Here is a 13,418-nt window from a genome sequence, read left to right as displayed (position 1 = left end):
TCTCCCTGATATGAGGAAGTGGTGATGCAACATGGAGGCTTAAGTGGGTAGAAGAAGAATAAATGAAACAAGATGGGATTGGGAGGGAGACAAACCATAAGTGACTCTTAATCTCACAAAACAAACTGAGGGTTGCCGGGGGGAGGGGGTTTGGGAGAAGGGGTTGGGATTATGGACATTGGGGAGGGCATGTGATTTGGTGAGTGCTGTGAAGTGTGTAAACCTGGTGATTCACAGACCTGTACCCCTGGGGATAAAAATATATGTTTATAAAAAATAAAAAAATTATAAAAAAAAAAACAAAAAAAACATCTCTAACCAAGAGCCACATTCCCAAATCAGACTTTGTTCCTTTACCCTAAGATGGCACTATAGGTAACCAACGGGGCTTATGGCTATTGAACATCTGAAATGTGGTTAAGACAAACTGATGTGTAAGGTATTCACTGGATTTTGAAGATTTACTATAAAAAGAGCAAAGTATTTCAATATTTTATACTGACCATGTGTTAATAATATTATGGATATACTGATGTAGAAAAATATATTATTAAAATAAATTTCATGTTTCTTTTTAGTATTTTTTTTTAATGTCCCTGGCAGAAAATTTGAAATTACACATGTGGCTCTCATTTCTACCAGGCAGGGCTAACTTGAGAAAGTGGGACAGTGGACGGAACTACAGTAGTACCCTGGCTCAGTCCCTCGACTCTGTGACCCTGTGCTTATCCTCTCTGACTCAGTTTTGGCCTGTGCGTTTGGCGGAAAGCGGAACTTGACCTGGCCTGGGAAGTTTCTAGCATCCTGCCTCCGGAACACTTTAGTTAAGAGGCTTATAACAAGTACTCAATAAATAGCTATTGTTAGTATTTTCTGGCTGCTTCCCATTGAAATGCAACATCTCAGCAGCCACCCCCAACCCCATACACACAGGCAAGCACGTGAACCTAGAGCACATTGCTTTTGGGACTCTTTCAGAGCCAATTTTTAGAAAGAATAAACATGCTGCTGAGTGGGGAGTACAGACACGGAAGGGCTGCCCTCTAGCAGAGAGCAGAGGAAGGATTCCATGAGCCCGGGCGGGAGGAGCAGCGGGTCAGAGGCTGCTCTGCCATGCCTGGAGCTTAAAAGGATACAAGATGCCCTTCAGCAGATGAATGGATAAAGAAGATATGGTCCATATATACAATGGAACACTATGCCTCCATCAGAAAGGATGAATCCCCAACTTTTGTGTCAACACGGACAGGAGGAGATTATGCTGAGTGAAATAAGTCAAGCAGAGAATGTCAATTATATGGTTTCACTTACTTGTGAAGCATAAGGAATAACATGGAGAACGTTAGGAAAAGGAAAGGAAAAGCGAATTGTGGGAAATTACAGGGGAAGATGAAGCATGAGAGACTGTGGACTCTGAGAAACCAACTGAGGGTTTTGGAAGGGAGGGAGGTGAGGGATGGGTCAGCCTGGTGGTGGGTATTAAGGAGGGCACTTATTGCACAGAGAACTGGGTGTGGTGCATAAACAATGAATCTTGGAACACTGAAAAAATTAAAAAAAAATTAAAAAATTAAAAAAAGATACACAAGACATTCGCCACCACCTTTTGTGGCAGTTAAGGACCCCAGAGACAGGAAGAGCTGGAGCTTGGTTTCTAGAGCTGGGGCAGCCATGGGAGGAAGAGCAGAGGTGGGGAGAGCAGAGGCGAGCAGAGGTGGGGAGGGGGCGTGCCAGGAACCTGCAGCTCCTTGTTGGTCGGTGCCAACGAGGACAGGCAAGGCTATTCCAAGCAAAAGTGAGAAACTGGACCTTGTGTAGGCAGGGTGACTTGTGGGCAGGGTGTGACTTTCATGAGGTCACCATCTGTAAACTTCCAAGGGACACATTTCCACCAGGTAAAGGGCATGAAGAAGAGAAAACACCCCTCCAGGGTCACTGGAAACGTTCCAACAAGGACTGCCCAATCCTGTGGCCCAGCTCAGCTAATGCCCTCTAGGGATTTGGTCAAATTCCCAAGTCCACTGAGCCTCCTTTTAGGAGGGAATGAAGCTGAAAGAGTAAGGCCTGCAGGGCAGGTCTGTCGTCTGTCTTTTATGATGCCACGGGAGCTGCCACAGTTACACTCCAGGAAGGAAACAATCCTGGTCTGGGGAATTCGTTATGCAAGAACACCTGACCAATCTGTCAGCTCTTTGGTGGATGTGACCAGGGGCTGGCACTACCATGGGGGCCATTTGGGAGCGTGGATGGAGTGGTTCAGTACTTCCCAAACAATGTTGCCTGGAATCCCTCCATACTGCGGGGTCCTCAGATCAGGGGGAGAATGGGAGTGCACGGAGGCTCCTTCTCCCTCCACAAATATATAAGCTGTTCCCTATATGCGAAGAACCCTTTAAGTCAGAGATCCCCTGTGCCCAGCCTCAGCCCTGCAGCTGATAATGTGTGGGTATTGCCTTTAACAGATGCCCCTCTTGAACTGCCAGTTCCTCCAGAGTTACCGGGAACAGCGCCTGGCCCACTTGGTTCTGAGCTTAATGACCATGGGCTACGTCTGGCAAAGAGGAGAGGCACAGCCCCAAGAGGTAAAGGACAACCAGATGCCCACCTTGTCTTCTGCCTGTTCTGCTGCTCCTGGAATACACTCCCCGTTTGGTCTCACACTGTTTTTCCGAAGACAGTTCCCTTCTTTTTCTTTTATCTGGCTATCCGTTGGAAGAAGGACAAGTGGCCCACTTCAACGAAAGAATTTTTTTCCTTAAGAAACTAAGTGTTTTTTCCTTTTTTAGAACTTGTAGCCATTTCTCCCTTTCATTAGCTTTCACATCTGTTTTCTTTCTGGCAATAATGCTTCCCAATGCATTGAAGGCAACAACTGAGGTCTCAAAGTACTTAACGATAGCTTACCTCTTAGGGTATTTTGTCTGCCTCTGCACTACATTATCTCTTGATTTTCACAATCCCATAAGGTACGTGAAATTCTACTGTGCCCATTTTATGGACAGCTGAGGACTACAGAAGGTAAAGTCCCTGTCCAGGGTCAGAGAGCAATTGAGGGTAAAATCCAAGTCCACGTTCAGAACTTCTGATTCACCAGTGTAACCTTCTTTCCCTAGAGGCACTCATTGACATGAACAAGATTAATTTTAATTTTTAATTCTTCTTTCTTTCTACTGATTACTGGTCTCTTAATAATTTATTTAATTCTCTTCTGAATCTTGACTTCACATTTTATGGTTTCAACCTGAAGATTATAACGTGAAGTCTCTGAGTTCCACGAAGCAGTAGAAAAGACTACTCCCTTTCATTTTGCAGAAGTGTCCCTTCCCAGGAATCAGAGTTAGCACTGTTCTAGTACTTCATGTTCACTGAGCAGCCCTGGCCTATTTGGTTTGCTTGATTGATCTTGTCTCCTTCTTACAAGTAAACATGAGAAACTGCCCATGAGAAAAGGAAGGGAGGCTGAGAAAGGAGAGAAGAGTTGCTTCAGAGGTTTTGGGTTTTTTTTTTTAAAGATTTTATTTATTCATTTGACAGAGATCACAAGTAGACGGAGAGGCAGGCAGAGAGAGAGGAGGAAGCAGGCTCCCTGCTGAGCAGAGAGCCCGATGTGGGGCTCGATCCCAGGACTCTGAGATCCTGACCTGAGCCGAAGGCTGAGGCTTTAACCCACTGAGCCACCCAGGTGCCCCTGCTTCAGAGTTTTTAAATGTCAAGACATCTTAATTTTTTTTTTAATTGTGTGTCTGATATAAGAAAGTTTGAAATCTAGGCACACTACCAACCATTCCACTAGGCTCCCCTCCCCTCTTGTGTTCTCCAAACCATAATCATATTAAAGAATTGGAAGAAATGGGGCCATCTCATCTCTCTAAGTAGATCTGAGCTCTGGGAGAAGAAGGACTCTCTAACTTCAAGGTCTGTTCTTGTAGTTCCAGATGAACAGGGAGCCCCTGTCCACAGTCTCAGATCATCTCTTTCTCTGCATCTCATCTTTTAACTTTTCACTGAAATACACTTCCCTTCTGCACTGCCCTCCTCATTCCCTGATTCCCAAGGGACTCTTTAAAGTTCTTTTTTGTTTTCTACCTAAAAAACAGTTCTGTCCCAAGTCTAATCTAAAAATCTAAGGAAAAGCAAAGGCAGAAGAGGGACTCCTTTAATTGAAACTTTTATCTTAGGAGGAAATAAAAATGGAAGTGGGAGATAGGGAGCATGAGAATGTTCTTTTCAATCTAAACTAATTTAGCCTTGTCTGCAGTTAAAAAAAACCCCACAGACCCCCCATAGATTCTGGACTTGTGGACAGATAAGTCTCCTTGGAGCAGTCCTCAGACAACTTAGGGGTTGAAAGGGAACTGTCTTGAGGTGACTTACTTACTTGAAGTTATTATTGGGTCTGACTTACGAAATGATGGACAGAGTTGGCTGCCACACAGGATGAAATGTTCTATCATCCCCATAACTCTTCCCGATTGACACAAAAACACACACATGTGCGTGTGTGTGTGCATACACGCATGTATATATGTGTTTGAGATCTTATACATATAAACATATATGCTTATATGCTGTAACACATATGTTACATATATGTTATATATGTGTATATATGTTACAGCATATAAACATATATTTTTACAACATCAACATCAACATATTGATGTAGTCGTCCATGTCTATAGATAAGTAGATAGATACAGAGATTTTTGTCCTGCTACTTATCAACTCAGTCCCCAGTTCATGCTCAAAACATTTAGTAATGCCCTTTTTTGCAGTCAACTTTCAGAGATTATTTTATACTGTAACTCTATGTACGTGCTTCAGTTTTGTAATATTCATATAAATTTCAGCTTATATTTATGAACAATAGATCCACTAGAGTAAACAGAAAAAATATGAGAGCAAAGTGTGCGTTTACAGATCACTCAGATAATACCAGTTTTATTGCCCAGGTCCTTTCTCCACCACAGGGTTGCTGGAATAGAGGGCAACCATGATTACCTTCTCTGCTGCATTTTTCCTAGAATATACTAACTGAATATTTTGTCATATCATATCGTAGTCATATGTATCTGGATTTATCTATCAGCCGTATATTCCATCTATCATAACGTAATCGTATCTATCTGGATTCGTATCTAAAAGGTTCTGCCAAGAAACCTTGCCCTTCCCCTTGTCGAAGTCTCCAGAAACTTGGGGCTCCCTCCGATCCTGGTCCACTCAGACCTGGTACTGACAAACTGGACCCCTAGGAATCCAGAAAGGTAAGACGCGGAGTGAGTGCTTTGGATGTAAACAGACTGAAACTGAGTAAAGGGCAGGCCTGTGACTTTGACTCTCCCTGAAGTCAAGTCCCTGGCTTTTTCAGCCCCTTGCAATTAGAGATGTTCATATTTATTGTCTGCTTTATGGCTGTAAAGAAGGATGAACCTGAACTCAAGTTCAAAAATCACACGTCCCAGCAGTTTCACTCTGAATCCATGGGTACAGGCTACATTTTTCTTGTTTGCTTCCATATCTCATCTGAATTTCTCAACTTGACCTTCAAGCTCCTGCTTCGCTCATACTTTCTCACCGAATTATCTCCTGTTTTCTAAGATGCCCTCTAGTCCTGTCAAATTAGGACCAGTGCCTTCAGTAAGTGATCATGATGTAGTTATCATAAATGCATGATTATGGGTGAATAAAGGTGAAACAGATAAACTGGATTGAGAATTTGATGGCTGATACTACCTCTTCTACCTATCCAGCATCAGTCCTCTGAAAGTTGGGCTGCGAAGTAGGTAGGCATCAGTCTAAAGAAGAAGTAGCACGGGTTTTTAGCAATCATTAGAGTGGGTGGAAGAGAGAAAGTATTAATATCCCTTTGAACTTTATTATCACAGCCAAATTTATTTCAGGCTGTAGATGCAAGAGATAGTGCTTTGTGACTTAATAAAATAGCTAAAGGGACATTTAGGTCAAATGCAGGAAGGTACTTCCTCAGCATAAGGTTTGTGGGTAACCACAGGATTTCAGAGGAGATGATGGGAATCTGTTCTAGAGGATTAAACACTTAACAAACAATGTAACTTTCTTGACTAATCTGTGTCCCCCTTGGAAGACACGAGGCCATCTCATCTCTCTAAGTAGCTCAGAGCCCTGAGAGGATACATTTTCCATACATATTAATAATGATCTTTGACCAATTCTGCTTTCATAATGAAATTGATGACCAATATTCTCATTAAAGCTGCTGAATCTGGCTCAGGGTTTTGACAGAAAAAAAAATAATAAATATACGTGTAGAAATGATTCTGGCCAGGGCGCCTGGGTGGCTTAGTTGGTTAAGTGTCTGCCTTTGGCTCATGTTGTGATCCCAGGGTCTTGGGATCAAGTCCTGCACCAAGCTCCCTGCTCAGTGGGGAACCTGCTTCTGCCTCTCCCTTCACTTGTGAGCTCTCTTTCTCTCTCTGACAAATACATAAACAAAATCTTTAAAATTAAAAGAAAAACCTCATTAAACACACACACACACACACAAGTGAATTACCCCATTAAGAAAAACTAAGTTCGGACTTATTAAAAAAAGAAAAACCAGGAAGCACCTTGGTGAGGGGGTGAAATTCATCTAAGGTACGTGCTAAAGGTGAGTAAGAGTAGAAGAGTTATAACAGAAATGTGGGTTTGTGGTAATTACAAACATATAAAAGGAAGGAGATAATTTACAATGCTGGCCACTGGCTAAACGTTCTGGGGCTCCTGTAGGAGCTGAGATTTGGCTCCTTCTTTGTCCCAGTGACTTGAGGGAGAGGAAAACTTCTCCCTTCTTCCCTTTTAGGTTCTTTGGCTGATCTGATCATTAAATTGACATAAGAGAGGTTAATAAGAGAAAAATGTACATACGGAAGCCTCTAAAAATATGAGACTCAAACAAGTGACCCAAACAAGCAGCTTCTATACCTTTTAGACAAGAAAGCAATACAGTTGGGAAGACTTGAAAAAATGAAGGGGTTTGGACTTAGGGCAGCAAATTAGTGAAGGAGTAACAAGATGCCTTTCCTCAGACTTCTCAGCCCTGAATTCCCTACTGCAGGAGATAAGGACAGTTTCCAGTCTCCTGGTACAGGAAGGTACCTTTTGTGTAGCACATTTATTTCCTGCTCTCAGGGGAACAAAGGAGATCAGAGTGTCCTACTTGGACCAGCTCTTTCTGAAGTAATGCGAGTTCAAATAAATAATGTGCCCAAGGGGGCATTTCGGGGTGGCATGTTCTGCTCACAGTGTAGTCACTCCCTGTGACATCCAAAGTGTGCATGGGTGTGTGTATGCTGTAAGTGCATTTGCACACAGACGTGCATGCCTGTGTATAAACTGATAAGCAGCTTATAACTGTATAAACAGCTTATAAACTGATTTGTCCTTTTATTTTCTTTTTCTCTTTGGGGTTGCCTATACTGAAGACCCATGGAAATTGGGTAAGTTCTCAGAAGTCCTTCACTCACTTTTGAATCCATACAAACTCATAGCTTACAAATAAACATAAAAGAGAGCATACCAGTTTTTAGGTAGGGTATGTAATCTAAAAATGCCTGAAAAAAAGACTGGGAGAACATGTACCAAAAATTAACAGTTCATAGTTAATGGTGGTGCCTCAGCTTTGTAAGGATTAGGGGATTAATTTTCTTTGCTATGTTTTCTAATCTGTGTATAATGAAACAAGTAAAGTGCAATGCAAAAAAAAAAAAAAAAAAAAAAAAAGAACAACAATAAAAAAAAAAAAAAAAAACCTTACCAGTTTTCTAATTTCCTGTGATTCTTTGAAGTTTGAGGATCTGAAAAAGATCTTGGGTCTCGCCATAAAGTCTGTGAATGGCCAAATGGCAGGCCGTTCAGAAGAATGCCTTTGAAATGTCTTGTTTTGCACGGACTGGTGCTCATGGGCCAGAAATCCTCAGTCTCCTCTTTACCCAAAGAGCAAAATCAGCCTCTAAATGAACCAAACCTCAGCTCATGAGGGAGTTCAGTATAAAAGCTGTAGCTCAGAAGAGGGAGGCTGGAAGGGCAAAGACGCCACTTTCCATGCTAGTGACCCTGACCACATGGTGGAGTTCCTGACTTATTTTTCTTCAATGTTTGTTTTTCATCTCTTGTCATGCATAAGAGGTTAGAGGGAGACGTGATTAATGGATGAAGTTTTCAGTTTTAGAGACTGGATTGACCTCTGGGATATTTGAATCTATGTGATGACTGCTCATTTAAAATTGATCCCTGTATAACAGTCTTTCTGTCATTTCACTATAATATAGCACTTGCGGAGGGGGGGTGGTGGGCGGGCAAGAATCACTGATGAGAAAGAGCTCTAGTCTGAATTAGGAGATCTTCCTGCCCTGGTCCAGTGACTCATTAGCGACATGACTCTGGGGAAACCATCATGCTTCTCTGGGCCTTAGTTTCAGGTCTAAAACAGGCACAGGGAATTAGCTCTGGCCTGTGGTCACTACAGCTCTGGGACTCTCTGCTTCTGATGGGAATGATGTGATGAGCCCCAGGTTGGCCCGGTGGATAATCAGCAGTTGGAGGTGGATGCTCCTCTCCAGGGCTGTCCTGTGGAGCCCTGGGGATTTCTCTCAGAGTCCATTTGCTCTCACGGTTGTCTGACTCTGAGGAGGCCTGGGGGCTCTGCGCCTCGCTGTCTCCAAGCCTTGCTAACCACGTGGTTATTTCCTTCCCAAGGAACTTGGACATCATTGTCTCATTTCCTGGGGGAGAGAGTCTGCGTGGCTTTATACTGGTGACTGTTTTGGTGGAGAAAGCAGCAGTACCTGGGATTAAGGTATTTTCTCCACAGAACTTTTTTTTTCTTCTAAATGAGAAATTAGTGCGAGCTTTACTTCCTACCAAATCCCTTTCCCTGTGGTGAACCAATCAATACAGATGAGCACAGACTTTGTCCTAGTTGGTTTATGTCTGAGAAAAGAGGTCTGAATTCTAGCCCACGAAGAAACCTGCCATTCATCAACAAAGGTAAAACTCGGAATGGTCATTTGTCCATTCAGCAGACAAGTCTAGTTCTAAGCAATGAATGTCTCGTGGAATCAGAGAGACACTGTTCTGGTGCCCACAGAAGCTCACCATCCAGGGGAGGAAGATGGACCGATGCACAGGGTAACAAGAAAAAAAAGTCAGTGTTTCATGAAAAGACATCTAAAACCTAACCCAGACTTGTAGGGTCAGGCACAGGGAAATGAGAGCTGGAGTTAAAACTCAAGTGCTGTACAGAATTAAGCAGGAGGTGGGAATAGGGGGTTCCTCCTGGTCCAGAGAATGGTTATGCAAAGCCTCAGAGGTCAATGAATCACCACTGAGATCTCCTCGCCCCAGGGGTTTGCAAACTTGAACTCCTTCAGGGGTCAGGCAGGTACTGGAAAGGTCAGGTGTAAAACAAAAGTAGGTGAAGTGGCTGGTGATCAGCAGATGTTTTGTGCCTTACCTAAAGACACCTAAGTGAGATTTGTGTCCTTCCTCTCCCTTGCTTGCTGCCTTCCCTGGTGAGCATGCTCTGAGTGCTTGCTGTGTCCTCAGTGGAGTGAGCAGATTGTGGTACAGTTATTTTGACACCTCTCTTGCCCTCTCAGAAGTGAAACTGTATGGTTACTCTATTTCTCATTCCTGTGTTTTGTTCACTAAAAGACGCGGAGTGAAGTATTGGTCTTCTAGATGTGGCTTACATTAGGTGGAGACTGCTGGAGACAAGGAAGGCTTCCTGATGGAGGGGACTCCGAAGCTGAGGGATCTATAGAGTCTGATTTTACGTACAAAAGAGGTCAAGAGTGAAGGTGCCTCAGTCCAAGATCACAGAAGGAGCAAGCAGAAGTAGAAATGATCATAATGTGAGATAAATCCAGAAGAAGGAACAAAATTGATGGGGTTATGTCCTTGAGAGTTACAAGAAGTAGCAGCCCATGGGAAAGGTCCAGAAGGATTTAACTAGGGATCTATCTGGGAGGTGCCCAGAAAGATTCTGGCTCTCAGGAAGACCTCACAGCACATTTAGATCAGGAATGGCCCCCAGGGAGCCCTGCCAAAGAACCCAGCAGTCGGAGGGGTGCCCTTCCTTTGGATTCCCATAGCTCTGCAGCTCACTCCCCCTCAATGGACTGAATGATAATGAATTAAGAGAATGAATCTCCTCTTTAGGCACTCATTCAGGGAGTGAATGCCATCTTGCAGCGCAGCCAGAACTCCCTGCTCCAAGCTCTGCAGCAACTGAGACTCTCCATTCAGGATATCACCAGAACCTTAGGACAAATGCATGGTATGAGGCTCCTGAAGAGAGAGGGCTCCACTTGGGTCAAAAGGGCCTGGAGATTTGGCAACGTCCACAAAACAGTGTTGGTGCATTAGCTTTGTTTTAAGGCAACCAATTGTTTGTGCTCCTGGGAAACAATCTCTGTGGTTTCTTCTTCTAATTGACTACATATTTCTTTCCATGTCAAGGTCTTGTATGAAACTGGGGAGGGAGGGGTTTAGCACAAAGCATTGGTTATACACGCCTCTACTCAACAACCTTAGATTGGTCCAAGGGAGTTGGTGCCTTGTCTCTAAAGCCTCTTTGATTCTTTGTTCTGATGTGGGATCTGAGATGACTGACCTTGGCTTTGGGCCTTATCTGAGGGCCCTTGCAGTGCTCCTCCTCTGTGGCTAGCTTAGCGTTGAGTTATCCTGGGTGTGGACAGTTAAGTGGTCTACCCTTCCTGTGATTGATTATATCTTATTCTGATGTTGGCAGCTCTTCAACTTCCTCTGAAAGAAGAATTGAGAAAATGTAACTAGTGTGTGTTGAGGAAGGTGTGGGAGAGGGGTGTGATCTGTTTAACAAGGAGTGAGGATCTAAGTATCATTTTCCCCAATCACTCTTCACTGACAGATGGAGGGAATCCAGGAAAGAAGAGGTTTATGGGAAACAGGACAGGCAGGAGGGAGGGAGGACATAGGGTGGTGCCCAGCTTTATTACCTTCTATTAAAGGAGTAAATTTATTTGCCATCTCAGGTTCACGGCACAAGTGGAAATTCATCTGAAATCACCGCATGACGTATTATGTAAACGATACATTAATTTCAACTTCTTGTTTTATATTTCAGATTCACATTTCCTCCATTTCCCTGAATTTTAATTTCAAAGCCCTCCTGATCACATCAGGAGGTCTCCTGCCAAACAAGCTCTCCACCCTGAATGACATGGCTTTAAGCCTTGCCAAGGGACCCTGGGTTTATTACTCAGGACACCAAGACCAGGGCAGGCATTTTGCAGGTGTACTCAGATCATATGAATGAGTCAAAGTGAGGCCCTCCACCCCATCACAGTGCCCGCGGTGAGATGGCACAGCCCTGTCCATCATGGGCTTTCCTGGGGCCCCTTATCAGAGGCACTTACTTTTCCAGCTCGGGGCCAGCCCCACTACTCTCTTAACTATCATCTGTAGGACGTTTGATGGCCCTTAGAAGTACCAGAGCCACTTCCCTTGTTTCCCCGAAAAGGCAACTTTTCCCACACAGACAATTTCTTTTAAAGGTTTTACCTGGGGTCACTGCGGTGAAATAGATGAATGCATGAGTCTGCATTTTTCCAACGCGATTCTGACATGCCTGTGGTCTGTGTCCTCGCATGTGATGTGGGCCAGCTCGGGACATGCCTGTCATCAACAGCATGCAGTGGAAGTGACCCCATGTGAGCTGAGAACAAGCTAGAGGAGGGGCTGTGACTGCCATGTGGTAGCCAACATGCCAAAATGCCACTCACTCAGGGCCCACGGTGCTGTGAATGAGGGTGTAGGAGCACACAGGGAGGCCACATGTAGATAATTCCCTTGGCCCCTGGCCGGGGAGCGAGTGAGCCTTGACATCTTTCTAGGTTCCCACCTTCGGATCATCCTCAGTCTTCAAGTCTTCCCACCCGAGGACCCAAACACCGTGAAGCAGAGGAAAGTCATTCCCTGTGTCCTGTCCAAATTTCCAACCCACAGAATCCATGAGCATCATATACTGGCTGTTTAATGCCACTGGCTTCAGAGTGGTTTCTTATGCAGCCATAATAAACAGAGAAATGAAATTATAAAAATAACAAATACTAGAAACTGCAGGATCAACAGACTCACACAGATGTGTTAGTCACTGTGTCTGGTTTATGGTTAATGACGTCTTCCTGCACGATCAGCAGAGCTCAGCTGCCCTTCTTCCCTCTGTTTCCTTCCCACCAATGGAGCTCTCCCAAAACTTCTTTCTTTCTGAGCTCAACTTTGGCAAGAGGGGTGGGCTCTACTCCCTTCCTCTATACGTACCTCACTGCCAGGCAGGACAGCCTGAAAACACGCCCAAAGCAGAGGAGAAGGTACTCTTTAAGCCAAGCAGAGAGAGCCAATTATCATATGGTTTCACTTATTTGTGGAGCATAACAAATATCATGGAGGACAAGGGGAGTTAGAGAGGAGAAAGGAGTTGGGGGAAATTGGAAGGGAAGGTGAATCATGAGAGACTATGGACTCTGAAAAACAATCTGAGGGTTTTGAAGGGGCGGGGGTGGGGGGGAAGTTGGGGTACCAGGTGGTGGGTATTATAGAGGGCACGGCTTGCATGGAGCACTGGGTGTGGTGAAAAAATAATGATACTGTTATGCTGAAAATAAATAAATTAATTTAAAAAAGAAAAAAAAAAAAAGACCGCAGTTTTCTTTGCTGAGAACCCTTTGTCCAGCCCACACGTGACTTCTACCTCACAGTCTTATGGAATCCTCAGTCTGTTTTCACAGCCTGACTTTTTTAAAGGCAGAAGTCTGTACCGGCACCACACTAATTGCCTGTGCCCATCCCACTGCGTGGTTTGTGCTGCCAGTCGACCCTGGGCGCCTGGGGGATCCGGGCCTAGCGCAGCTTTACTTGGTGATTTGCAGAAATCTCAGCCGCTCTGAGTGTTGTGCTCTGTTGGAAGGCTAAAATATGTTCAGATTTCCAAGCATATCTGATTACACTGGCGTGTCTTTTGGCATGTTTCTCAGTAACTCTTGTTTTTAAGAATTAATTTCCTTCTTGGAACAGCTGAGGGATAAATTGCGTTCCAAAAAGCCACGGAAATTTTTACCTTATATTTCCTTCTGCATCAACACAATTTCTAGCTTCCCTGACCGATTGGTAGCTGTTAAGAATTTTTTCTTTAATACTACAGCAAGGAGTCAAATGTTTCCTTCTAACAGTTTGGTATGTGTTTAAATCCGGTTCCTAAATCAGTGAATTTGTGCAAAATGGTAGTGGCAACTTCAGGGACTGTCCCCATATGATTGGTCCATTTAATTTTGTCTGAGGGCTTTTTTTTTCCCCCTAATTTGAAAACCCACTTTGTCTAAAACCAATTGGAAACAAAGTTCTTGTTTCCAGTTTTATTT

At 43.9% G+C, this 13,418-nt stretch overlaps 1 protein-coding gene across 1 annotated transcript in view; it reads left to right on the top strand.

Moving 5' to 3' along the window:
* The window catches only part of IDO2 (indoleamine 2,3-dioxygenase 2), a 55,753-nt gene that overhangs the window by 22,072 nt on the left and 20,263 nt on the right, over positions 1-13,418 (top strand). The window contains exons 3-7 of the mRNA XM_059156212.1: positions 2,463-2,582; positions 5,146-5,264; positions 7,443-7,457; positions 8,716-8,815; positions 10,180-10,297. Of these exons, the coding sequence (XP_059012195.1) occupies positions 2,463-2,582; positions 5,146-5,264; positions 7,443-7,457; positions 8,716-8,815; positions 10,180-10,297 (472 nt within the window). The remainder of the gene's footprint in view (positions 1-2,462; positions 2,583-5,145; positions 5,265-7,442; positions 7,458-8,715; positions 8,816-10,179; positions 10,298-13,418) is intronic.

This window comes from Mustela lutreola, chromosome 18 (assembly GCF_030435805.1).
Source record: "Mustela lutreola isolate mMusLut2 chromosome 18, mMusLut2.pri, whole genome shotgun sequence".
Taxonomy (NCBI): Eukaryota; Metazoa; Chordata; class Mammalia; order Carnivora; family Mustelidae; genus Mustela; species Mustela lutreola.
Note: the sequence above shows the minus strand (reverse complement) of the source record. Positions and strands in the feature narration are given on the sequence as shown.